Source organism: Syngnathoides biaculeatus, chromosome 15 (assembly GCF_019802595.1).
Source record: "Syngnathoides biaculeatus isolate LvHL_M chromosome 15, ASM1980259v1, whole genome shotgun sequence".
In the NCBI taxonomy this organism is placed as follows: Eukaryota; Metazoa; Chordata; class Actinopteri; order Syngnathiformes; family Syngnathidae; genus Syngnathoides; species Syngnathoides biaculeatus.
This window is the reverse complement of record NC_084654.1, coordinates 17522213-17546275: the sequence shown is the minus strand read 5'-3', so window position 1 is coordinate 17546275 and position 24063 is coordinate 17522213. Positions and strand designations below refer to the sequence as shown.

The following is a 24063-nucleotide window of genomic DNA, read 5'->3' as shown; positions in this document are numbered from 1 at the left end:
TTGGATGAACCAAAGTATTTGGCTGTGGGTGGATATGGGGGAGAGACAGACAGGGAGAGAGAGCGAGAGAGCACACTCTTAGCAGGCTGAGCAGCAAGAGGCTGATTTATAATTAGAGTGAATGTCGGTCCAATACCCCTGCTGTTCTGCTGATTGCTCCATTGCACCGAGACGTAGCTTTTCTGCTGTGATCTTAATTTGAATTCTGCAGCGCAACGACATCTTTCTTTCACAGTGTACACATGGCCTTGGATGTCCCACATGAAGACTTTTGAGCACCATTCTTTAAATTTCGGATGGCCTATTCCGTACCCTAAATCCAATTGGGTATCAGATTTAGATGTGATGGAAATATGCAAAGTACTGCCTGGAGGTAATGAGGAAAAAAAAAAGAATGAAAATACTTATGGACGAGAGCAAAGGGGGTTGGGTTCTACGTTCACTTTTTTTTTTAGTTATATTTGAGTTTTAAGTTTTCAAAAATATCGGCTGTAGTTGCCAGTTGATCGAAACTGATCCGATGCTTTTTGGACAGAATTACATCGAACGGTTGGGATTTTTATTTCATACTCAAGATGAGGCTTCACGGTCATTAAATGATCGGCATTATCAGAATGTGTTGTTGTTCTTCGGGTCGTCGTCATGAAAATGAAATTTCGGCATACTGAAGATATTTTTCCATACGTCATTTCAATATCCATCTTCTCCCGCTTTCCCATCGTTTCAATATCATTTTTTTTTTTCAAAGCAACCTCAAAATGTAGCATTTTGTGAACATGCGTATATTAAGAATAGTTAATGCAGAGCTCTTACGGATGATTAAATATAGAGTCGATCTACATCACACTTGGTCTTGTGTCTCTAGTTTTAAGATTCCGGAAAACCTTCAGGACACAGAATGGTCAGTGGTCCAAAAACGACTGTAAATAACTCCAAGGAAAATATGGTCCAAAGGTCTATCAACAAACTAAACAAAAACAGGTTGAGGCAAGAGTGTACAATTCACAAAACCTCCCCAACAGCTGATGTCCCTCTCTCCCATTCTATATTTACGAGTGTTGTGTATTTTCTTTGGCTTTCGTGTATTCAGTACATGACTATCAGCAGTCACTCACATTTGAAAAATGTAGGGGTGTGGTCAGTCATGCTCGCAGATAAAGTTTCGGCTGTGATTAGGGATGGAATCGCAAGACCTTAAAATAACTTACAGGATTAATATTACTGTAAATTAAAAATAAAATACATAACCAAAATAAAAAAAATAAAATCAAACTCAGAAATGATCATTTCCAATTTCAACTGATATTAGTAGAACATGATATAAAGCGGCATTTAAAATTTATCACCAATAAAAATTCTTGATCTGACAAACTTAATCTGAAGAAAAGCTCAATGCACTGGCCTGTCAAGGAATAAACACGAACGGTCTATACCTGCAATGTTTTGAAAATGCTGAAAGTTTAGTTCAACGTAATCGGCGTTAGTGGCAACAAGCTAGCGATACATTGGAAACAAACATTCCTGTCGGCAATCGTGATGTGTTGTTGTCTGTGTGTGTGGGGGAGGGGGGCACCCACCGCGGGACTGCCATAAATAGGAGGCTGGCTTCCTAGAATGCGCCTTTATGTGCGTGCGCTCGACGTATTGGCTACACCTGAATCAAGCGACGAGATGGATGATAGTCTAACGTCATTTTTTGGGTGGGGGCACGCCGTCACACGACCAACCAAAACTGCCTCACGATCGACGCATTGAGCACCCCTGGTGTAACTGAATTTCCTTTGACATTGCTCAATATGTTGATGACTTTCGACGTAAATGCGCTCGGAGTACGCGAAGCAGAACATGCATGAACATGAACATGTGCTGTCGGCTTAATTTCCGTACATGCTCAGTATGGTTAACTTGCATTTCCTGTTTCCGGGTGAATACTGATTGTTTAGGAGCAGGCTTGTTTAGTTAACGTTTATGAAATAAACACGTAAAATGATGTCAAAACTACACAAAATACGCGACGTCTTTCAACATCTATTTTTTACTAATTGTAACAAATTTTACGTGCGTGATTTTTTGTGCTCGACTGTGCAGATTTGCGAGCACGAAAATGTGAGTGACTATCAGTGATAAATCGGACGGTAAAAATGGTAATGATAACATTAAAACGAAAGTAAGGAAATCACGGGAGGTGGTAGAAAACAAAAAGTAAGTCTTGCTGGATATTTTGTTGTTTTTACAGTAAGTAGTACATGACAACGACCCTTTATACAAGTCGCAAACCAGGAACGCAAACTGGCCATTTTTAATTTTCAGTATTCAAAAAGGTTAGGCTGCATTTTCTAAAATAACCAACCAGATAAACACAGACTCTGAATAAAAACAGTCACATTCATTTGGACCCGTCAAAAATCAACAAGCACCCACCCTTTGTCAACTTCGAGAAATAATAATATGACGTGAGATCCATCACCAAAAACAAAACACTATGCAACTAATCTGTGGCGCTACGCATTTTTGACGTGCAAACTCCATTGTAAACTGCTCGATGGCGTCTGACCTCTTTTGTTTATATTTTGCTTAATGATGTCATTTGTTTTTAGTTAGAATTTGACAAAAGTGTTGCCTCGGTAAGAGGAATGCAAGTTATGCTCTTTTGTGGGCCTGATTTTTACAGACAGTACTGTAATGTGAAAACAAGGATAATTGTGACTTTCATAATCACAGTGAAAATACTACGTTCGTATTTAACTTCATGTGGTTAATAACCAGGCAAACATCATAACAACGAGGTCACAGATGGCATCGACTTAACATACAGACCACCAGTAATTGATGTAACCGCAACTATTTTACACTCAGTGGACGCATTTATGAATTCAGTGCGACGCCACACAAGGAGCCTGTTTGCCTTTTCACGTGTGGTTGTGAGCAGTGTAAACAAAAACACATTTTATTCGACAACATCTTTGACAAATAAAAAAATAAATACTAATAATAGCTTTGTCTCATTGCAAATGCTCCAGCAATTAGTTGAGAATGTAGCCGTGTAAAAGATATTTTTAAAGCTAATGCAAAAGACTGGAGGAAAAAAAAAAAAAAAGTCCTTCGTTCCCATAGATGCTCTCAAATCAGAGTGATACGCAATGGAAAATTGCACCCCTTTGCACATTATAAAAAAAAAAAAAAAACAACAAAATTATGGCTAAGGAGGGAGTGAAGCTAATGGATGGAAAGCTGTTGAACCTTGCCAGTGTTAAATTGTCAGTAGATGTCGCTTACATAATTAAATTGAATACACTTATTTCATTCTCTTTCTCAATATATAAATATATATGCGGCCACAGGTTTCTTGGCTGAGCAGGGAACGGCTCGGGATTCCCCCAGAAGAGCTGGAGGAAGTGGCTGGGGAAGGGACGACGCACGGATCACTGCCCCTCTCCTTTACAAATATGTCTCCATGTGTCACAGTTGGCGCGCCACATTTCAAAGCCACTTTGATTGGCTGCGGATAAAGTCGGCTGTGTGCGCGCCTACAATAGTGCAGACCTTCTTTTTTTCCTTTCGGCTTGTCTCGTGAGGAGTCGCCACACCGTGCCATCTTTTTTTCCATCAAGGCGATCTCCTGCATCTTCCTCTCTAACACCAACTGTCCTCATGTCTTCCCTCACAACATCCATCAACCTTCTCTTTGGTCTTCCTCTCGCTCCTTTGCCTGGCAAACCGCCTTATTTAAAAATGCAAGCTCGCGCGCTTCTGCAAAATTATGACAAAACTGGTCTCACCTCCATGAAAATTTACAGGGATGACGAATATAGTAATCTAACCTCTGTGATAAATGTTGGCCATTCAGCATCCATTACAGCTTTGCTATCCCGAACAGGGTGGGGGGTGCAATCCCTTTATCTGTGGTCTCTTCTCAAGGTTTATTCTCCCCCCCTACGTTTTTGCTTGTCTTGTTTGGGGGTTAGATTAGGGGATCTGGATGATCTTGGTCAAATGTGGACCTGTAAAGCCGTTGGGATTCTTTTGTGATTAAGTGCGATACAAATAAACTTAACTCGACAAACAGAATAAGTCCGGACATTCTACATCAAGTTTGACTTCAATTATACACGGACAGATTTCACACTGAAGTACATTTTGTCATTAAATTGAGACGAGGTCATTATTTCAGTATTAATACTTTTTGTGACAGTTTTGCTTGGTGTATCATGAGGTCTTCTCATGTAATATGAATGCCTCAGCTCACTCAGGGTTGGGAAATATTATTACATATCATATATTGTATACTCCACCAGCAAACACTATAGTGCAAAAAGCTTTTTTTTTTTTAGGAAGATTTAAATCTTTTATAGAAAAACCTGAAACGTTATGAAAGTTATTTTCCCTTAACGTACCAATTATTCTCCCATTAATTCCCATTTCTGAAGAAGAGCTTCCCATATTACTGTTATATAGCAACCCTTGCCAAGGTTCTAAAACCCTAGTCCCAATCTTAATTAGAATCAGCACCCAATTGTGCACTTTTAGAGATAATAAATACCTGTATCCCCAAAAATGTCTGACGATGTCAATTTAAAAACCAAGCATTATTATCTTTGTAAAGGCGCAATGTTGGGTAGCTCTCTGGAAATGGACTGCATTAGGATGTGTGGTGTTCCTCATGTTGCGGCCCGCGGGGGAAGACAAAAGACGGTTCATTCAAACCTTGAACACGCAACATCTAGACCAACTGGGGCTTCACGGGACCGGCAACCCTCTTGCGAAAAAGCTACCCCATTGTACAACACTGTGCTCTCTCGGCTGTAAAGGATGTGATGAGAGGACGTGTGAGACATATGAGGGGTCGATACGGGGCGGTGGTGGTGGGGGACTGGGGAGGATGGGGGGGCATGAACCCAATAGGACCAGTCAGAAAAACAGCTTACAAGTGGGAGGTGAGCACGCAGTATAGCAATTAGTGCACCATGAAGGACATTTTGTACAATACTAATTCGATTTTTGTGAAATGTACTGTCTTTCATATAAGATACAAATTTGTACAAACCACAAATGTGCATATTGGTAAATTTAGAACAGTGGTGTTCATAAATGAAAAGAATTCAAATGGTGACACATCAAGCGCAACACTATCTTGCTGTCTCATGTGAACTTGTACGGCATAAAATCAGTTAACTGTGACATTCTTTATCAAAGGAGACTAAAAAGTGCTCCATCAAAATCATCATAATAAAATCAAGCTGTAGATCTTCCTTTACACTCAAATACAACAAGCTTGCCGTTGTTAATATTAAAACATCACAAATGATTTTTTTTAGAGCTAGCTTGTAGCCCCGACAAGTGAACAGAATTGCTTGGATTACAGTTTTGTTTAGTTTTTTCTCACCACAATAAACCAGAATTGGGGGAAACACAATCATTGGTGCCCCAACCACACCCCAAAAAATTAAAAGATGAAACACTAATTAGGTATCCCCCACATCACTTTTCTTTTCTATGCATTCAAATCAGTCTGAATGACTTGATTTTGAGTACCTGCTGATACAGTACCAAACTTATAATTTACCAATGCATTAAAAGGATGGAGATCAAGATCATTTCACTTTCTTTTTTTTTAATCCAAATAAAGCTTTCCCAAGATGTTACATTTTTACATGGGTGGATGGATTGATATATTTTGATATATTTATTGTTTGTTAAAATAGACAACTGCAATCTATTTTAGGATAGCGTCACTTATTGCTTCAAAAATGTGTTATTTGTAGTCTGGTTCTGTCTGCAGGACTCCTTTACTCTACGCATGATCTAATGTTTTTCAATCATATATTTAAAAAAAAATACAACAACTTGTGGTAGTAACAATGAATTCGTCACTTACATGCACATTTCGGTTACGTCGTCACTGTAGGAACAAACTAATTGGAAACCGAGGAGCCCCGTGTAAGTGCATCCATCACACAGCCCACCATTTATCCTTCAATTTCGTTAGATGATCTACTCCCCATCGCAGTAGAAGCTATCTGGCAGAAACTTTTGTTTGGCTACCTGCTCATTTGTACAATTTAGTAGGACATGTTCGAGATAGAGGTTAGCTTGCTACACTCGACGATACACAGACAACCAGATAAACCGATGGACACGCAGATGTGGGGAAAACTCCCTTCACAAACTTAATTAAAATAAAGATAGCATAAAGAGAGGCCAGAGCTCGTGAAAAGGGTTGATTAGATTACCCTGCTGCGGCCGCGGGGGCAGATTTTTGGGCTTGTCGCCGCTACCAAGCGGAGCACCTCCGCTCCTCACCTCAGTTGCCCTCTGCGCTGCTCCGTGCGGAGCGACACTGCCCCCTGTCGACTGGCGGCGGGACTGCGCCCGGCGTCTGGAGCGAGAGACACTTCTACAGTACATGCAAACATGGGGGGGGGGGGGAGACCAAAAGAGAGAAGCAATAGACATTTATATGACATTTTCTATAAATAAATGCTCCAATTGACAATGTTTATCATTGCAATTTGTGAGTTACCGTATGTTGTCAGTAGTTTTACACAAAAATATACCAACGGGTACCAAAACCAGAGAAACTGATCATTTTGACGGCCATCATAATCCATCAAGGGGGAAATTAAACTCACACTCTGGTGTATATTTGTGCTGCACAGCAACCACACGGAAAACCAGACCGCACGCATGCGGCCTGCTGGGAAAGATGTCGAGAGCGAAAGGGGAAAAGCAAGCGGTGCTGAGTGGGTGGGTGGCGCGCACACACTTTCCAAACACATTACATATGAGGCTTAGTGACGATTTTAAAACGTCCACTGGTTATTTGTGTGGTTCCCCCAAAGTCAGCTGGAACGGGCTCCGCCTCACCTGTGACCATCATGAGACAAGCGGCGTAGAAAATGGACGGCGTTCTTGGCGCAGCGAGTCTCGAGAGGGGCACACTGGTGGGAAGGGGGAATACATTTGCATGACATTACATTTTGGTCCGCAGCCAGGGACGTAACCGAAGGTGTCGCTCTTGGCTCGTTGCCACCTTCGCCTCCCCCCCCCCCGACCCCCCGCCCTTGGCAGGTGAGGGCAGCTGAGGCCAGCTTGGCAACTGCTGCGCCGCCGTGTGTGCGGGCCAAGGAGATGCTTTGCAATCTCATTAAAGCGGACGTCTTCGCGGAACCTACTTTTTAAAATCAACCGTGTCTTTCTGATCTCGAGGAAGGGCACGAGATTTACCGAGCAGCTTCATGCGCTACTCCTTCACTTGACATCCATCCATCGATTTTTATGGTCACGTGAGCTGGAAATGGACGCCACGTGGCTCACGACAAGGTAATAGAATAGTGGGATTTGTCCGAGTCAATTATAAATAAAATCACTACAATTGCAGTGTATAAGATAATGCAAGAAAATAACTGTACGCTGTACATTGAAATCCTGTTGTGATTACAGTGTTATAAAGGCAAATGGAGTCCAATTGTCATTTAATTCATTTTGAATTGTCACGTATTGATTCATTGATGGGGGCACGGTAGATCAGATGGTAAAACTTTGGCCTCACGGGTCTGAGGTCCCGGGTTCAATCCTGGACCTGCCCGTGCCTGTGTGGGTTTCCTCCCACATCCCCCAAAAAACATGCAACTTTAATTGGACACTCCAGATTGCCCCTAGGTGTGATTGTCAGCGCAGCTGTTTCTCTCGATGTGCCCTCCGATTGGCTGGTAACCAGTTCAGGGTGTACCCATTGACAGCTGGGATAGGCTCCAGCACGTCCGTGACCCTTGTGAGGATAAGCGGCTAAGAAAATGGATGGATGGATGAGTCCCTGATTTTATATTTTGAGGTAGATGCGAGGGGCATGCCGACAATCAACATTTTGTTGATTAAACATGCTAAAACTAAACCAGTGTTGGTCGAAATAAATTCATTTGAAGAAAAGAAACAAAGACGAGGTATTAGTGTCACAGCTTGTAAAAATAAATAAATCTGCACGAGTGTACTTTTCTTAATGTTTAATCTTATTTTTAGAATACGCAGATGGTCTTAGGAAATGAGTAAGAGGCCACAACAGGCCCCAAGGCCTGACTTTGGACACAGCTTGTTTGAAACAAAGTTATGGTGACTAAATACCAACAGACGCAGTATACTTGAATACGCACGCACCACACTGTAGTTACAAAACGGTACTTTGCATGAAAAAGAGTGAATGACTGAAATGATGTTGCAGTTTGTTTGTTTACAAGCACTCGAACAAAATTCCAGAATGTAACATTAGCATTGATAACCGGTCCTGGTCAGACCACCAATTTGACAGATCACTTGAGGTGATCTAAGGATACGTTCCCGCCTACAAAGCAAAGTTATTTTATTTTATTTTGGGTGGAACAACTAAAACGCATCGCTTTAAAACCACGTCTCGTCTTCCGTCTGTTACATCCGTGTCAACCCGGGACAAAAAAACTTCTTTGGGAAACACCAAATGTCTGTTTTCCCTTAAATCACGCCCACGCCATCCGCAATCGGCTTCGACGCCGCCCCCGTGAAGGTTTTAATACTGTCGCAGCAGTGGAGGGGGTTGGGGGGGGGATAAGCTAGTCCAACCAACTGTCACGATGTACTTTGACAACACTGAAGTAAAAAAATTAAAGAAAGCAAATACAGGAAGTGAAGGCCTAAAAAGAGTTATCATGGCAGGCAAATATGAAAGGATGAAATTCCTTGCTTACTATAAACTCTAGATGGCGACATTATTGAACAGCAAAGCCATTTCAATTTTGCTTTTGGGAACTCAAGCACTCTTAAAGCCCCACCGTCAGGAAATAAATGATTTTTAGTATGTTATAAATGGGGGGGGGGGGGGGGCAGCCGAAAAGGACCCATGCATTTTTTCACCCCAAAACACGATTTGGACGTAAATGGCTTTTTGTAACTCCCGCCATGAAAATCCTCTGGAGGGATTTGTTTTCAAGAAGAAGCAGGAAGTGACGTGAGTAGCAGATGCCCACTCAAACGATCTCGTCTGTTTCTACTAGTTTTACCCGCGGGAAGGTAGCTCTTTGTTCCTTCGTGTTTGCCAAAATGCCGCCTCGTTGTATTGGTGGATATTATTCTAACACTTGGGAAGATGGATTCATTCTTCATACTTTTCAAAAGACCTGATTTGTCGTGAAAAATGGATTGCACGAGTGCAAAGGACGAGAGCTTTGTGGGTTCCAAATGACAGGTAGGTGTGTATACAGCTACTTGAAAAAAAAAAAAAAAAAACAATAGTTGGGCTGGGGGGGGTAATCTGTCTTTCAGCGAGCTCTGGCGGCGAGCGACCGGCCGCGAGTACGCTCCATACAGTCATACATACTGTCGGGGAATCTGTTGTTAGTTAGAAGTGATCCGCATATCATCTAAATTTGGCTCGAAACTATAGGGTAATACTGCCTGGTGACTTCACTCGATTGTCATATGTGCTCTTCTTCGAAAAAAAAGCTTCAATGTCCCACAGCAAGTTGCCACTATGTGTTTTCAATGTCGAATGTTCCAGTGTAACGTCTCCTGATGACGTTGCAGACAATATGGCGACCACTAGGATGTCGAATGAGACTTCCGCAACTTTGCGCACGGATGACACCCTCTCAGCTCATATTTATTTTTTCGTATAGACATTGAAGTGAATAATTTTGTACGCATTTTTTCATTACAATATCTATTTTAGAAGGTGTATAGGCATGACAGTGGGGCTTTAAGTTTCCACAGTTGAGACTTAAAATTGGAAGGCCTCAAAGTGTTGTAAAATTTCTCATCAGTTTGGAAACTTTGTAATCATACATTTGCAAGAAAAATAAGCCTCAAAACCGCTGCGCTGAAATATTGTTTCCCGATAGCGCTTATCCTCATTATGGATCCAGGCAGCGGTGTAACAATTATTAGTCGATCAATGGACAGATGAATGCCTTGACTCAAGCGCTGTTAGGAGGGCAATGCCCTCGCCTCAGAACCGCCACTGAGGGTTATGCAAAAATATTCCCTGGCATCTCGTGGTTGGTTCTTTCAAATTTCGTCATATTTGCTTTGCCATAGTTGTCTTGGCAAGCTAAGGGTGTATTGTAGTTGTTCCTTCTCATTCAGAGAACATCGTGGCGCTGGCCGCTTTAGAGGCCCGGTCGTAAACCGTAGTGACAGGCAGGGATCCTGGTTAATTCGTACAACCGACCATTCACCCTCACGCCCGCAATTTTCTCTCTTCAATGAACCTCACATACATGTTTTTGGAACAGGGGTCAAAATCCACGTACCTGTAAAAACCCATGCAGGCATGGAGGTGGACAACATGCAAACATAAAGGCCTTAGCAAAGCCTCAAACTGGGGACCTTTTCAGTGCAAGGCGTACCCACTGACCTAAAAAAATAAACTGGATAGCGCATACACATCAGCACATGTCGATTGGTTGAAGCCAGTTGGCCACCATCTTGGTACTCCCAAAACGTGTGGAGAATATGGTTTACAGGTTGGACTACGGCGGGGTTTTTCCTCAAAGTTTGACATGCATAATTAAAACTGGTCGTGTGAGCTTGACATTTTTTTCAGTTCTGGTAAGAAGATGAAGGATTTTTGGTAAGCCATAAAAGGCTTAGTGCAAAGGAAAAGACAATGTGATGACCAAGAAACCTTGCATATTACCTTGGGCCCGATTTCAGTGACATGTTAACTTTTCCCAAAATGCACCGTGAAGCATTGTCGTCATAACATAGCAAAAAACTAAGCATTTTTTAAAATCATAAAAACATGACATTTCAAGTCAATCAGATATATGTTTGGAAATGAGGACTCCCAATGGGAAAATACACACTGAACACATTGTTCATTTGTTGTCTTTGCGAAGTCCTATTTCAAACTTGTTTCCTCGCATTTGAAAATCAAATTCAATTTGCAGAGTTCTGCATTACGAAATTCATCAAAAAATTTCACAGAAAATGTGTTTTCTTGCCTATCCACTGATGAAGTTTGGGAAAATATTGACATCGCTTTTTCGCAAAAAAAAAAAAAAACGTCGGCCTATGAAGGTGAAGCAGAGAGTGAATCGTGAACAACAACCGTAAACAAAACGTTGTTCAAGTGAATTAAGCTCATCAGAAAATAATTTTTTTTTAAAAAACCTTTACAAACAAACTTCAACAGTCTCAAAGTAAATCTTTCTAACTTACCTGTGAAATGTTTTCTCACAGCTGCACAGGTCGGAGTATCAAGATGGCAGATGGAGACTTCAGTTTTGGTGGCCAATGAGCCATCCCGGTTTTATTTTTTTATTATATCAGTGGGCGCACCTGCTTATCAGTAGTTCACAGATAAATGTTAACCACGAGAAGTAAAACCCGCTTAGCAAAAAAAAAAAAAAGATTTCATTTTACAGTTAACTTTGACCAGTGTGTGCATTTGTCCCACTGAAATTTATGTATACAGTATATACACAGACACTATTTATTTTTCAGTTTTATAGAAATTAACTGTGACAAAATGTTTCTTTGAACATTGCCTGAGCAGTTCAGATTTAACGGTGGCCACCATTTTGCCCCGGAATGATATATGTACAGACATTACTTTTCAATAACTCCGAGTGGGGGTTGGTGTAGCGAGGACTTACATTTAACACATGGAAAGCATTTTTCCTTTAGGATTGGCCATATTTCGGAGCCATTTGTCTTTTCAAACTATACTTTTAACACATGGAAAACATTACCCCTTAGTAGCGACCATTTTTTTAGGAGCTATTTTCTGTCCAATCGAATACTTATGGCTCCCCCTTGTGGTTTGTACTGGTCATTACAGATAAAGCGATAAAAAAAAAAAAACATTTCATCGTGATCATGTCAGTTTAAACTGTACTGAACAATTACACGTTGTAGTCAAAGCCACCATTGATGCATTGGGAAAATATATATATATATATATATATATATATATACACACTTAAGCTCTTTATTTATTCTATACTGCTGTACACTACTCGAGACGGTGACTAGAGCACATTAACATGGATTTAACAGTAGAAATATGCTTTTCAAAATCATTGCTTGGTCAAAGGAGGGGAGGGTGGTGCCAATAAAACAATGTATGTACCAGATTGAAGTTTTCACTTGCTATGGAGGTTTTATTCTGTACAGAAGGACAATTTGTACAAAATTAATCTAGATATATATTTATATATAACACTACATGAAACAAGGTAAATCATATATACAATAAATGAATCATATAGTACAGGTCACATAAAAAAAGGACACTTAAGTTATGTTTTGGAAATAAAAATGGTAAAATGAAAAGATCTGCAAAAAGACAAGCCACCAAATAACTTTTTAATAGTCTTTATCGAACGGACTCCTTTGAAAGCACTAAAATAAGTCATAAAACCCATAAAAGAACGTATTTCCCAGCAAGCATGGGCTATATATAGTTTTTTTTTCTTTTTTCAGAAACAAGAAAATCAAGTTTGGTTGAATGGCATTCCTCTGGAGTAAAAGGTACATGTTTAACATGGTACTTTCGAATGTACAACTTTTTGCATTCAAGCAAATACAGTATTAACACAAACGAGCCAAGTCACAAAGTAAGTTCACTGTTCAGCATCTGTGTGACAGCGGCCGTTCTTTTTTTTTTGGGGGGTGGGGGGGAGGGGAAGGCCTGGATGGCCAAACTACTTCACCTCCAGGGACAAGACAACTAGCACATCAAATATAAAGGAAATCAGAACACGCCTGATGCGTTAGTCCAAACAACACTACTGATTCTCCGATGGACAAACGGTGACGAAGCAAACATGCGAGCTTGATGGAGGACATTTTTGGTATTGCTATTTTAGTATTAAGTGCATCTATACCTAGCGAGGTAACTAGAGCTTGATTTTAATAAATTAAAAGCTTTTACAAAGTCAATTCTGGGTTATTTTATGTTAACTCTTTTGTCCAAGTTTATAGGGATCCTAAGTCACATTCAGGAGTACCATTGTTTGAAGTGAGCGGGCAGAACAGCCGCCTGGTGGTCACACATTGCCCGTGAACACAAAGAAGCAAGCATACGTAAAAGCGGCAAATGGCACGTAAAATCAAAAAAAGAGAGAGATGTCCACAGGACAACGTCTTCTTTCCTCGCTGTCTACCTGGACGATGCAAGGCGACGGACAGGCCTGAGTTTGGTCGATAAGTGTGCAAAACTAAAAAGGAAACAAAACAACACGAATGACCAAAACCAAAAGGCAAGTGCCCCTGCTTGAATCTGAGATTTAAAAAACAAAAAACGCACACAGTCTTGGTTGGCACTGACGAGCTGTCGGTTCAAAGACACGAAAGGAAAAAAAAAAAAGTGGTGACGGGAGTTCTTTCCTTTGACCTTTGTTGCCTTGTGTGCTGGAGAACAAAAATCCTTTCAACTGTCCATTCCTGCAGCTCAACCACCAGTCATAATGAAGGAACCGGTGCAGTGTTGTCATTGTTTTTATCCAGGTTCCATACTTAAGATTGAGCAAACGGAGAGGGGTGGGGGGTGAGAGGAACAGATGACACAGAGACAACGGCGAGGGGCTAAAAGACACACGGACGTCCTTCTCCAAACAAAACCAAAAGAACCTGAGAAAGCAGAAATCTGAGGAACGTCGACGAACACGGGACTTCTGCACTGGTCACAGGCCCAGTGTGCTGCACTCCAAGTGGGCAGCCGGAATGGACGAGAACGAAGGAAAAAGCATGGTTGGCCCGGGGGATGTTTCCATGGCCGCGGAGGGACAGTCAGGCGGTTGGATCTAGAGGCCGTCGCGGGGGGTCAACATGTCTTCAGCTCTGCGGTGGGTCTCCAAGGCTTTTGTGGTGTAGATGTCCTGAGGCAACTCAGATTTGCGCCGCACCATGGGCCGATCCTTCCACTGGCTGTGCTGGAGCTGTCACACACCAAGAAAAAAATCAGAGTGAATGAGTCTTCCCGCTGAGCTACTAGGCCGAACTAGGTAACTGCAGCAGGTGTACGTACCCCCTGCAAAACGATCACCGATTTAACACTGAGGAATATCTGTCACGGCCCTGGTGAATCATAACCTTTGACACTTACTACGCAACTTGTACAAACTGTCCAGATAAGACGCAAAGTTTCAGAAAGGAACTTGTGCTCAATTTCCATTTTTTTTTTTTTGTAACGGACGCTAGGGGTTACTCAAGCTGAAAAGGTAAGAATGAGACCGGTGGACTATATGTGCCGAGGAAGTGACTTTTACCGGCCCTGTTAGCGCTGCGCTAGCGTGTTGCTCCTGCGTTACTGGCGCGTCTCAGTGATATTTACCAGTAAGTTTTATTTTAACCCGCCCTATTAGCGTGAGCGCTAGCACGGTACTCGCATTAGGGCAAGCATTAGCACCGTGCTACCATTAAATTCTCCGTGTACCGACCGTCTTTGTAAATATCCCATGTTTCAATGTGGGCACTTGCGGCTTTTACACAGCTGCGACGTATGTATGTACCAAATGGTGCGTTTCCTTTACAAATGTACTCGGTGAGGCTTGTAACCAGTTGCGCTCTGTACCCTGGGAATTAGGGTACTCTTTTTATCCTTTTTGTGTTCCTTTGATGCTTATTGATTAATTTAGTGAGTACATAATATTTTAAAGAGTATTTGGATGTCTTGGGTTAATCGAGCTCCCACTTTCATCAGCCAGTTAGCGACTTTAAAAATAGTTATAGCTTAATAGCAACGTATTAAAACAGTCAAATACTCTCCATGGAATTCATGTCTTTGAAGAAATTGTCTTAATTATATATATTTTTTTAACTAAGCAGACAATTTATCAGTTCTTGGATTTCTTCCCTGGCAAATATTGATACGGGAAAGCAAAATTCCATATTGATGGAGCCCCAAATGTCAGTACAAGGGAAGGTGGTCCTTTGTGATGAAGTTCCGAGCTTGTGGTAATTTTTCTTCGACAAACGGTTATTGAAAAATCTAATATTGGAAAATTTGGTTAAGTTCTACTTACCAGTTGAAAGATGGTGTCATCTTTTATTGTAAAAAATTTTCTATCTAGGCTTATTATTTCAGAGGTTCCCCAGGATAACTTCCCATGAAAAATAACAGGAAACTTTCCACCCAGTTCTCCTACACCGTTTGTTTGTGCATTGTCGTAATTAATACTTTTAATCCTGCATAGTTTAGACAGTATAATTTTGGAGTGGAGTCCAGACATTACTGTGCAGTGGAAATGCAACCTGTGGAAAGTTCAACAGGCTTAAAATAAATGCTTAAAACTCACGGAACAGCATTCGACATCCTGCATTAGTACAAAGACAACTTAAAACACATGACCAGGTTTGAGGCATTCTTGCATATGAAAGCCTTGGTCCTTATAAATAAAATGAACTGTAATTTGCACAGAGCACATGTCTTCTTCTGGTGGGGGGGAATTAAAAAAAAAAAAAAAAGTCAAAACAAAATTTAAACAGGAAAAGATGAAAGGAGACAGAGAGAAGTCAGGTTTACCTGAGTTGCGCCTTCCTCAACTGTCTTTTTTAACCTCTGAACATCTATATAAGAAACATCCGTATCCATTGCTACTGGACTATTGAAGTCAGACGGATCAACAAGCACACAGAACTGAATCCAAGAAAAAAAAAAAAGGGGTGGAGAAGAGGGGTGGGGGACAAAAAAAAAAACAAAACCAAACAAAAAGGGTAGGGGACGAGGTGGAAAAAAAAATTGAATGGCATGCAGAGATGAACGGATCAAGAGCTTCTGCACAAATTACTTCAGTTTTGATTTTTGCACTAAGACCTTTAAAACTTGGAACAGTGTCGGTGTTGGGAATAACCACAACACCAGCAATTTACCTCACATGGCAAAGTGAGCTATAAAACTACATTGTCGGCATTCATAAACCTCGCAAGTCGCTTAATAGATTGACTTGTAGCCATGTTAACCAATAACCATAGACATTTATTTCTAAAATAATTTTCATTTAATACGTATTTACATTGAAGTTTCTATGCTAAACAAATTAAATTTCAAATGTGACAAGGCTCTCCCACAATTGTGTAGTTTGCCTTAAAAAAAAAAAAAAAAAAAAAAAAAATTAAAACTCGAGGTGCACATGCCTCCATTTTAGGATCTACAGCAACTAAAAGGAACTGAACCTAAGATGACATTTTGGCCATGAGTGACCCCACGCGGTGCTCACCTGTGGATTGGACTTGGCGAGGTTCTCGATCTTGTTCCAAGCTTCTTCGCGTTCTTTCGACTTGGCCTTCTCCCTGTCGGGTCAAACGTCGAATCGTTGTTGTGAACTCGGTGGTTTATCACTCCAAGGAGATTGAAGATCAATGGTTTAAAAATCATTATCAACCAAATTATCAGTGGCACCTACTTGTTCTTCTCAGCCCGGAACTGCTGTGTGCAGTCGTCAAAGAGCTTCTGATTCATCTCCATGAACAGCTTCAGAGCATTGTAGATGAGGCCATGGATGGTCCTGCAGATTCACACGGGATTAACGAATGACTTTACATAATGGTTTTGGCTAGTCTGTCATCCATCTGCATGGCAACCGACCAGACAGCAATCATGTTCATTTAGTCTGTTACACACTAAAATGTAATTGTTTAGTTTATCTGGCTTCTAAAAGTGTTATGGTGACTAAACAGTTTCAAACTTTAAACCCGTGTCCCACACATGCAGACGTGTGAGCCCTCGGACAAATAAACGCCTTTGGTTTCCGTGTGTACACAGTTTCTCAAATCACAAATGTCCTATTTATCAATTTTGAGGATTAGATAGCTGAGATGTTGTGGTCTGGCAATCAATTGATCATGTGGGGCCAATCCCGTTAGCCCTTGCAGATGCACGAGAAGGATGAGATATACCATTTCCTACCCCGTGAAACTGAGTGTGGTCTGCGGGGAGCTCACTTGAACGCAATACGTATCGGGACACCACCCTCAATGACTTGCTTACAAGATGCCGGAACGCACAAGGGGCTACATAAAAGGTAAGTGGGGATAATGATTGATATTCATACTACTGTTGATCATGTTTATATTATTGTGAATATAAGCTTGTTTTGAATTGTTGGCTAAAAAGCTCGTTTTACTCAGCCTATGATGACAAATTCACAGCTAATTTACCTACAGTGTAAAGCATTTTACTGCAATGCTGCAAAATGTTATTCATTGTTCTCGTGATAGTCTTTTTTTTTTAATTCTGTTCTATTTGAGATACTTTTTGTGTGAGTTTTCAAATGTTTAGTTGTGTTGTGTGATGTTATAAATTGGTGTCATTTATTGGATGATGTTAGGCCATGAGGTTCATTTATTAAAATATTTGCCTTCAACAAAAATGGGTATTTAGAGTAAAGATCAACTACAGAAATGGATGAACCTAGTCACATAGTAGGAAACATTTGATAAATTTAAAAATACCAGTCACCTTTAGATGCTGTACAAACAATAATAACAGTAGACTAACATTCTTTTGACATAAGACTACTTCAAGACTTGTAAAAATTGTCACCTCTACCTAAGACGCATCCAGCAGCGGATGAGGGGTCACGATGTGTTGTCTCAATTCCTAGCATCAACTTACACTCTTCCCTTAGCCAGGTAAGACAAAAGGAGAGGGGCTAATTGCTAGAATTGGAATTAATTAAACCAATCTACTTGATTTGAAACGGAATTCATTTTAATTTTAAATAATTTCACAGGACTACCTTTTCAATTAAATGATACTACATTATACATTTTATAAAATTGAATTATTAGTATACACTGTTCTATTTTTTAGATGTTTTAATTTCCCTCATGGGATGAACAGTTGCGTTATATACAATTTGACAGCCGTCAATGGACAATTAGGGGGTAATTTGTTACTAAAATGCCTTTGTATACAATTGCCCAGAGTAACTCATGCCATTGAATTAATTATGTACAGTAAAGTGTACATCCATATTCCATATTCGCAGTTTAACTCTTCATATATTTGGCTGTAGAACGCATCTGTGAAAAGCCCTAATATGTCGCAAGATGCTGCCAAACCCGTCTAAATGGAAATATACCATAATTAAAGGCCTATAAATTATGACTTTTTCCCCACACGCTTTCAACCCTGCGGATTATGCGGTGATGTGGGTAATTTGTACATTTTTTCCTAACGGCCGCAAGGGGGCACTCAAGCAGAAAATGTGAGAGTGACATTGGTGGAACATATGTGCCAAGAAAGTAACTTACTGTACGTTTTTTTTTAACTGGCCCTGTAAGTGCTGTACTACTTTGTAGCTGCCGCGGTGTTTTTTTTTTTTTTTTTTAAACCACCCCAGTTCGTGCTACCGTGTTGTTGCTATATTAAGATAAGCTATTAAAACTTTGAAAACGCTGTGTGGCATCTTTCTTTGTAAATAGCTTGTGTTTCAACGTGGCTTTTACACAGATGCGGCTTATGTATGTACCAAGTGGTATTTCCTTTCCAAATGTACTGGGTGAGGCTTATAATCAGATGCGCTCTGTAGGCCGGAAATGACTGTAACATATTGGTGTCAAGGAAGTATGTTGACATCGACAGAAATAATTCCAGTTTGAGGTTCTGAGAAAGTCTTCGCTGTGTGTGCATGGACACACCCACTTTGGGCACGTCAAGTCATACATTTTTTAGGGTGAGTGAGATTGAAATAACCTTTTGATAATAAACTATTTATGTTTACAACTATTCATGCAGGAAACACTTAGGGGGCATCAATCATTTGTATTTGCTTTGGTCTCAAGTGATGCATCTCAATTGAGCGATTAACTTTGTTGGGGAGAAGCAAAATTTAGGCAGAGTTGTTAGTGAATTATCCAGTTTTTGCTGCATCTCTTCATGCAATTGTTTTTTCAAACTCAAATCACCTGTAATCCATTAATTTATGAATTTAGATATTCATGTGTATTGTTCCAGGTTTGATATGGTAACCTGTTTCAGAATCATTTGTGGTACATTTTCAATTTCAATATAAATTATTTTTAGGGGGCCCATTTGCAGCATTGTCGTTGTCGCAGCTAGCATGTCACACTTGCATTCACCGTGTGACATTTGACTAGGCATTGTTTCACATGGGTGTGACGCGCCAGAGCGGTTAGCGCAAGCAGAGTCCAAATGCAGCACTGAAGTGTCAAAAGTGATGCCTCTCACTTGTTCCAGTGGGTCTTTGAGTTGCGGTACAAAGCGGGGAACATGATTGGGAGAATCTTGGCCGCGTTGTCGCTGATCAGACTCATGATGTACTCATTATTCCAGTAGTACAGGGCTCGTTCTGCCACCTAAAGAGCACACACAGAAACTCAGCAGGGTGCACAGATAACGAAGGGACTTCTCGAGAGGAGCTTGTCGCCTGTCTGACCTGGAAATGCGGGCTGGACACGCATTTAGCCAGCTGCCGGAAGAGAGGCTCTTGCACCTTAACAAACTCGGACGGCTCAATGACATCCAGAATCTCCTCGAGCTCATTGAGGAACATTACCTCCTTGGGACTGTGAGTCTTTGGCCAGTACTTGAGGAGAGCCATGACCACCTGTGGAGAAAGCAAAAATCAGCGAATGACGTTAAATTCAGAGGTTAAACCCAGCAACTGAACATTTATTCAACATACCGGCTCAGTTAGAGTGCTGTCCTTTTCTAAAAACTGCACCACACAGTAGGCCAACTAAAAAGAGAAAAGTTTGAAGATTTTAATATTTTAGCACCCACAAAGTATTTTCTCTCTTTTTAATCCAGTATCGCATTCAACCAAGCGCCAATGGCACTTTCACAAATACAGAGCCCAATAAAGTATAAATGGTTACATAATGGACCCCCCCCCCCCCCCCCCACACACACACACACACACACTACCTGTGGATGATAGACACTGAGTGATTTCACTTTGTGGAGAGGTAATAAAACCTTCAACAGGAAAATCTTGTGCTCTTCTTTTAGAGGTAAGGCAAACCCATTGATAATGCTGTGAAACAAACAAATCAAACAATGAACACTTGTTAATTAGAATTACACAATTAAATGTGACGCGTTAATGATTATCTGTTCTATATAAGCCATGCAGTTGACTGGTGACAAGCCTAGGGTGTACCTGACCAGCTCTAGTCCAAAGTCAGCTGGGATAGGCTCTAGCTAACCCAGAATCGATGTCTGTTTAGAATTGTGGCATAGTATTATACTGAGAGGGTAATGTGAATTCCGTGGATTGGATATTAAAGTCTGCAGATTTATTTTATCTTACAACAGAGTGAAAATAATCTAACAAACCTTCCAAGTATTTCCAGTAGTTCAGCAATACCATTGTGATGCTCTGTCTCATAGATAAACCTAAAACAACAAGGGGACATTTTTTAGCTCCTCAAAAACATGACGAATACCACATTACCTCAAATAATGGCATTGAATTACTCAATGTGATACCAGGTGCCTACTAGGGGTAAGGTGTTTTTCAAATTTTTTGAAATGCTCAAGTATCTGCTTTATTGATACAAGAATCCACATTCTAAATACCAGAGTTATACCCACTATAAATTTTTATAGATGCCATTTGTGGTCTGTAGGTAGTGGATGCTGGACTAACAACATTGTGGAACAAGTTTTGTTTCCAGACAGGGGAAAAAGTAGTCCATTTAGGGTAACATTCATTCAAGCACAAAAACACACTTGACACTTGATTAGTGACAGCGATTAAAATGGAGGCCACTATTAGAGCCAGTAAAGCATTCTTTTGCCACCATATCTAGCTTAACATATTGCCCAAAAGTAAAAAAAAAAAAAAAAAAATTACGCAAACTTGACTGACCTATAAAAAATGTTATTGATCTGTTTTCTGATGTACGCTCTCAGGCCGAGGAACTTTCCGTAGATCCTGTGAAGAGTCGTTTTGAGGAAGTCTCGCTCTCTGGGATCTTCGCTGTCAAATAGTTCTAGAAGCTTCAAGAGCAAAACAGGAAAAACCATAAGCATTCTGAACTTCACAAGGCCCTTTTAAGAGCTTAAGTCCTTTTCTTACCTGCATAACAAATTTCTGGTCGATGTATTTCTTTGCTATGTTGGGTTGAAAGTCAGACGATTCTAAAAACCTAAGGAAAAATTCATAGACGAGCTGCAATGGAAGCAAAGAGGGACAGAATTGAGAACAAAATATATATGAAACTCTTAAATACTTCTGTCCCCCCAACTCAGTCTTTAAGGCTATTTGAGGATGGAAAACAACTTTTTAAATTTGTTTTGGGATGAAAAAAAATATTGGATATGGACTTTTAGTCTCAATCAGTGGTTTGCGCTACAGTGGATCTGTATGGTGATGCTTTAGTACAGCGATAAAACAGACCATGGTTACTCTTGATAGTGGCCCAGGTGAACAAGACGTGTTTTAATCAAAATAAACAGCAACCTGGAGGTGTGGCCACGCTGCTTCAAGTGTCGGCTCATCCTCCTCGGGATCGAATTCAGCTCCCGTGGGGTTAGATGAAGGAGGCAGTGTTCTAAACATGTTCACAGCAAACTAGAGGCAGACAAAAAAAAAAAAAAAATATGGAAAGATCATAAATTTTGGATTCGATAAGGACGCGAGATGTTATAAAACAATTACTGAATTGTTATAATCACGTGGCTGCTTGAACACAGACAAACCAAAATAACAGAAAAGCAAATGTGTAATGAGACTGAATTCAAAAGCTATATTCGGTAATTAGTTCTGGTCAAGCTCTGGATAACGCTTGAATGAGGTTTAAATTCTTAACATTGTGTGGCCCTTTCAAGATTTTCTTTTCGTCATTTATGCAAATATTTGAAGCCATAATTAGTCATATGGACTAGTTACATGGCATGTTTGAAGCGGCACAATTGGGACGTGCGTCATGGCATCTTAAATAGAGAAAATTGCATGAGTCAGACATTTTAGATTGGAATTAGGCCTCTTTCAAGTGTGGATTAAAAAGATTGACACATCTGAGATGTGTGCCAATGCAGGTCCAGTGTAAACACACAGATCTAAACTAAACCGTCAATGCAAACATGACAAATTACACCAACTGCTGACATTTTCACAGCGGCATCGACCCGAATTCACACATTTTAAACCTACGGTAAAATGAAAATGCAGCTAAAACAACTATTAACCCTTGTGAAAATATGCTACATTCTACAGCCTTGTCCACCACCAAATTTGCAACATTATTCCAGAAGGAAGGTCGAGATATAATGTGGAGGTTAACAACATTTAGATTTTTTTTACTGTTGTTCAGTCCAGGTCAACTGAACCCGTAGGGGTAAGCTTTAATATTTGTATTATCGTTTACTTGTGCAGATAAACAGTAGATATAGCCATAATCAAATGTTTCCAACATAACTGGAGGTTTAACTTTAAATAGCCAGTCAAAAAATAAATAAATAGGTAAAGATATTAAATTACAATTGGCCACACAGAACCGCAGTGTTAATCCAGCCTATGAAGGTGGAAAATGTGTTCTATCACCCAAGCAGCACTGTACAGTAGTAATCTTTATAATAAAATAAGAAGCTCAAATCACTTTTCACTGCCTTTTGAATTAATACATATGGTAAAATGACATAACATTGCTGAAATTGAAGACCGGCGATTAAGGCCCATGTTTAAAACTCGAAATTTGCCATTCCTCCAAATAAAAACTGTGACCAAGGTTCTGCTCATTTAAAAAAAAAAAAAAAAAAAAAAAACCCAAACAAACAACAGACCTGGTGGACCGACGTCAGCATACAATTGGCCCATTGATGATGCAAATGCAATCAACTTATCTTCTCTGCTATCACGCCAAAGTCAGTGGTATTTTTAGTTTCCTGTAACTATAGGCTGCAAGGGTTCATCTGACAATAATGCATGTGTTTGGTACTGCGGCCTCCTGCAGCGTCAACTGATTCGCCTGTGGGCTCCTGTACCCGCCTGGACGATCATGGGACATCGCAGGTGGACCACAGACAGAGGAAGTCTTGGACTACAAGTGTTGTGGCAGCGGTACACTGCGCTCCATGTAAGGCTCGCAAAGATTGATGGAGTGAAAATAGAAACTGGGGAAAAAAAAGGGCCATTTATCAAAAAAAAAAAAAGTTAAGCTTCTCTAGCAGAGCATTTATGTTAATGGTTCAGTTTCTGTCAAATATTTCAAAAGATTGGCAGTGGAAAAGATGTACTAATGATGACAAGCAACAGACTGCTACTTTTGCTCCAAATGTCAACCACTGCACTTCTCTCGTGAGCAGGAAAATCTCTTATTGGAAAGTCCTCCCAATAGTCATAGCTCATCATTACAGACACTCTGTAAAATATTACTCTTTTCCAAACATGAGTTATCAAATATTATTTTGGTTATTCATGCAGTTATCTAATGATTCATATAATACAGTTATTGTCTCTGCGTCTGTGAAGCAAAGTTGAGAAAAAGCTTGTGCTGTAAAAATAAATGTGTGACCGCCTCATTCCTCCCCACAAAAAATCAGCATCCCCAAATCTACCAGAATCCAGCCAGTCATCTTACCATGTGCAACCTGACATAAACACATCTGGTTAGAGAAGAGGGAAAAAAAAAAAAAAAAAAAAACTAAAACTAAAAACATACATATTATTGTTCTCAGCCCAACTGTATTTCATTACCATTAAAGTCGACAACGCTGTCAAACTCATTTTTTTCGCAGGCCAAAATCATACTTTTAGTTTCTCTTACAGGGCTGTTATGATCACATCACATTATAAAACAAAATCAACGCACACGATTTGCTTTCGTAGCCCACATAAAATGAAGTGGTGGGTCTGATCTGGCTTCTGGTCCTTGAGTTTGACACCTTGGGGTCTAGAGGCTAACAAAAGCTGCTATCCAAGTAGGGATCTGTACGTAAATGGTTGAGTGCTACGCTACTATGAATGGGTCCATTTTTGCATTTGCATGTAGAAAATGTAAAATAACTACCAACAGATACTCATATATGAAGTTAACATAGATTGAGTATGTAAAGAATTGCATTGTGCACACTACATTTCCTAACTGCACCCTCCGAAAGTCAGACAATGCAATCATCTTGGC

General features: G+C 40.3%; 1 protein-coding gene and 1 long non-coding RNA gene across 3 annotated transcripts in view; both read right to left on the bottom strand.

Annotated features, from left to right (window-relative positions):
* Positions 1 to 2506: 2506 nt before the first annotated feature.
* On the bottom strand, positions 2507 to 10418 carry LOC133513248 (uncharacterized). Its single transcript, XR_009798429.1, has 4 exons — positions 10275 to 10418; positions 6231 to 6394; positions 3822 to 4001; positions 2507 to 3750 (listed from the first exon to the last, which is right to left on the bottom strand). It is a non-coding gene; the product is annotated as an uncharacterized LOC133513248 (long non-coding RNA).
* A 1683-nt stretch (positions 10419 to 12101) lies between these two features.
* ppp2r5ca (protein phosphatase 2, regulatory subunit B', gamma a) overlaps positions 12102 to 24063 on the bottom strand; it is a 33084-nt gene continuing 21122 nt past the window's right edge. For both annotated transcript variants that reach the window (XM_061843926.1, XM_061843925.1), the window contains 11 exons: positions 21402 to 21512; positions 21018 to 21110; positions 20808 to 20938; positions 20273 to 20332; positions 19862 to 19970; positions 19620 to 19673; positions 19371 to 19541; positions 19163 to 19290; positions 16374 to 16475; positions 16188 to 16260; positions 12102 to 13907 (listed from right to left, as the gene is read on the bottom strand). In XM_061843926.1, coding sequence (XP_061699910.1) covers positions 13773 to 13907; positions 16188 to 16260; positions 16374 to 16475; positions 19163 to 19290; positions 19371 to 19541; positions 19620 to 19673; positions 19862 to 19970; positions 20273 to 20332; positions 20808 to 20938; positions 21018 to 21110; positions 21402 to 21512 — 1167 coding nt within the window. In that variant the 3' untranslated portion in view covers positions 12102 to 13772. The remainder of the gene's footprint in view (positions 13908 to 16187; positions 16261 to 16373; positions 16476 to 19162; positions 19291 to 19370; positions 19542 to 19619; positions 19674 to 19861; positions 19971 to 20272; positions 20333 to 20807; positions 20939 to 21017; positions 21111 to 21401; positions 21513 to 24063) is intronic.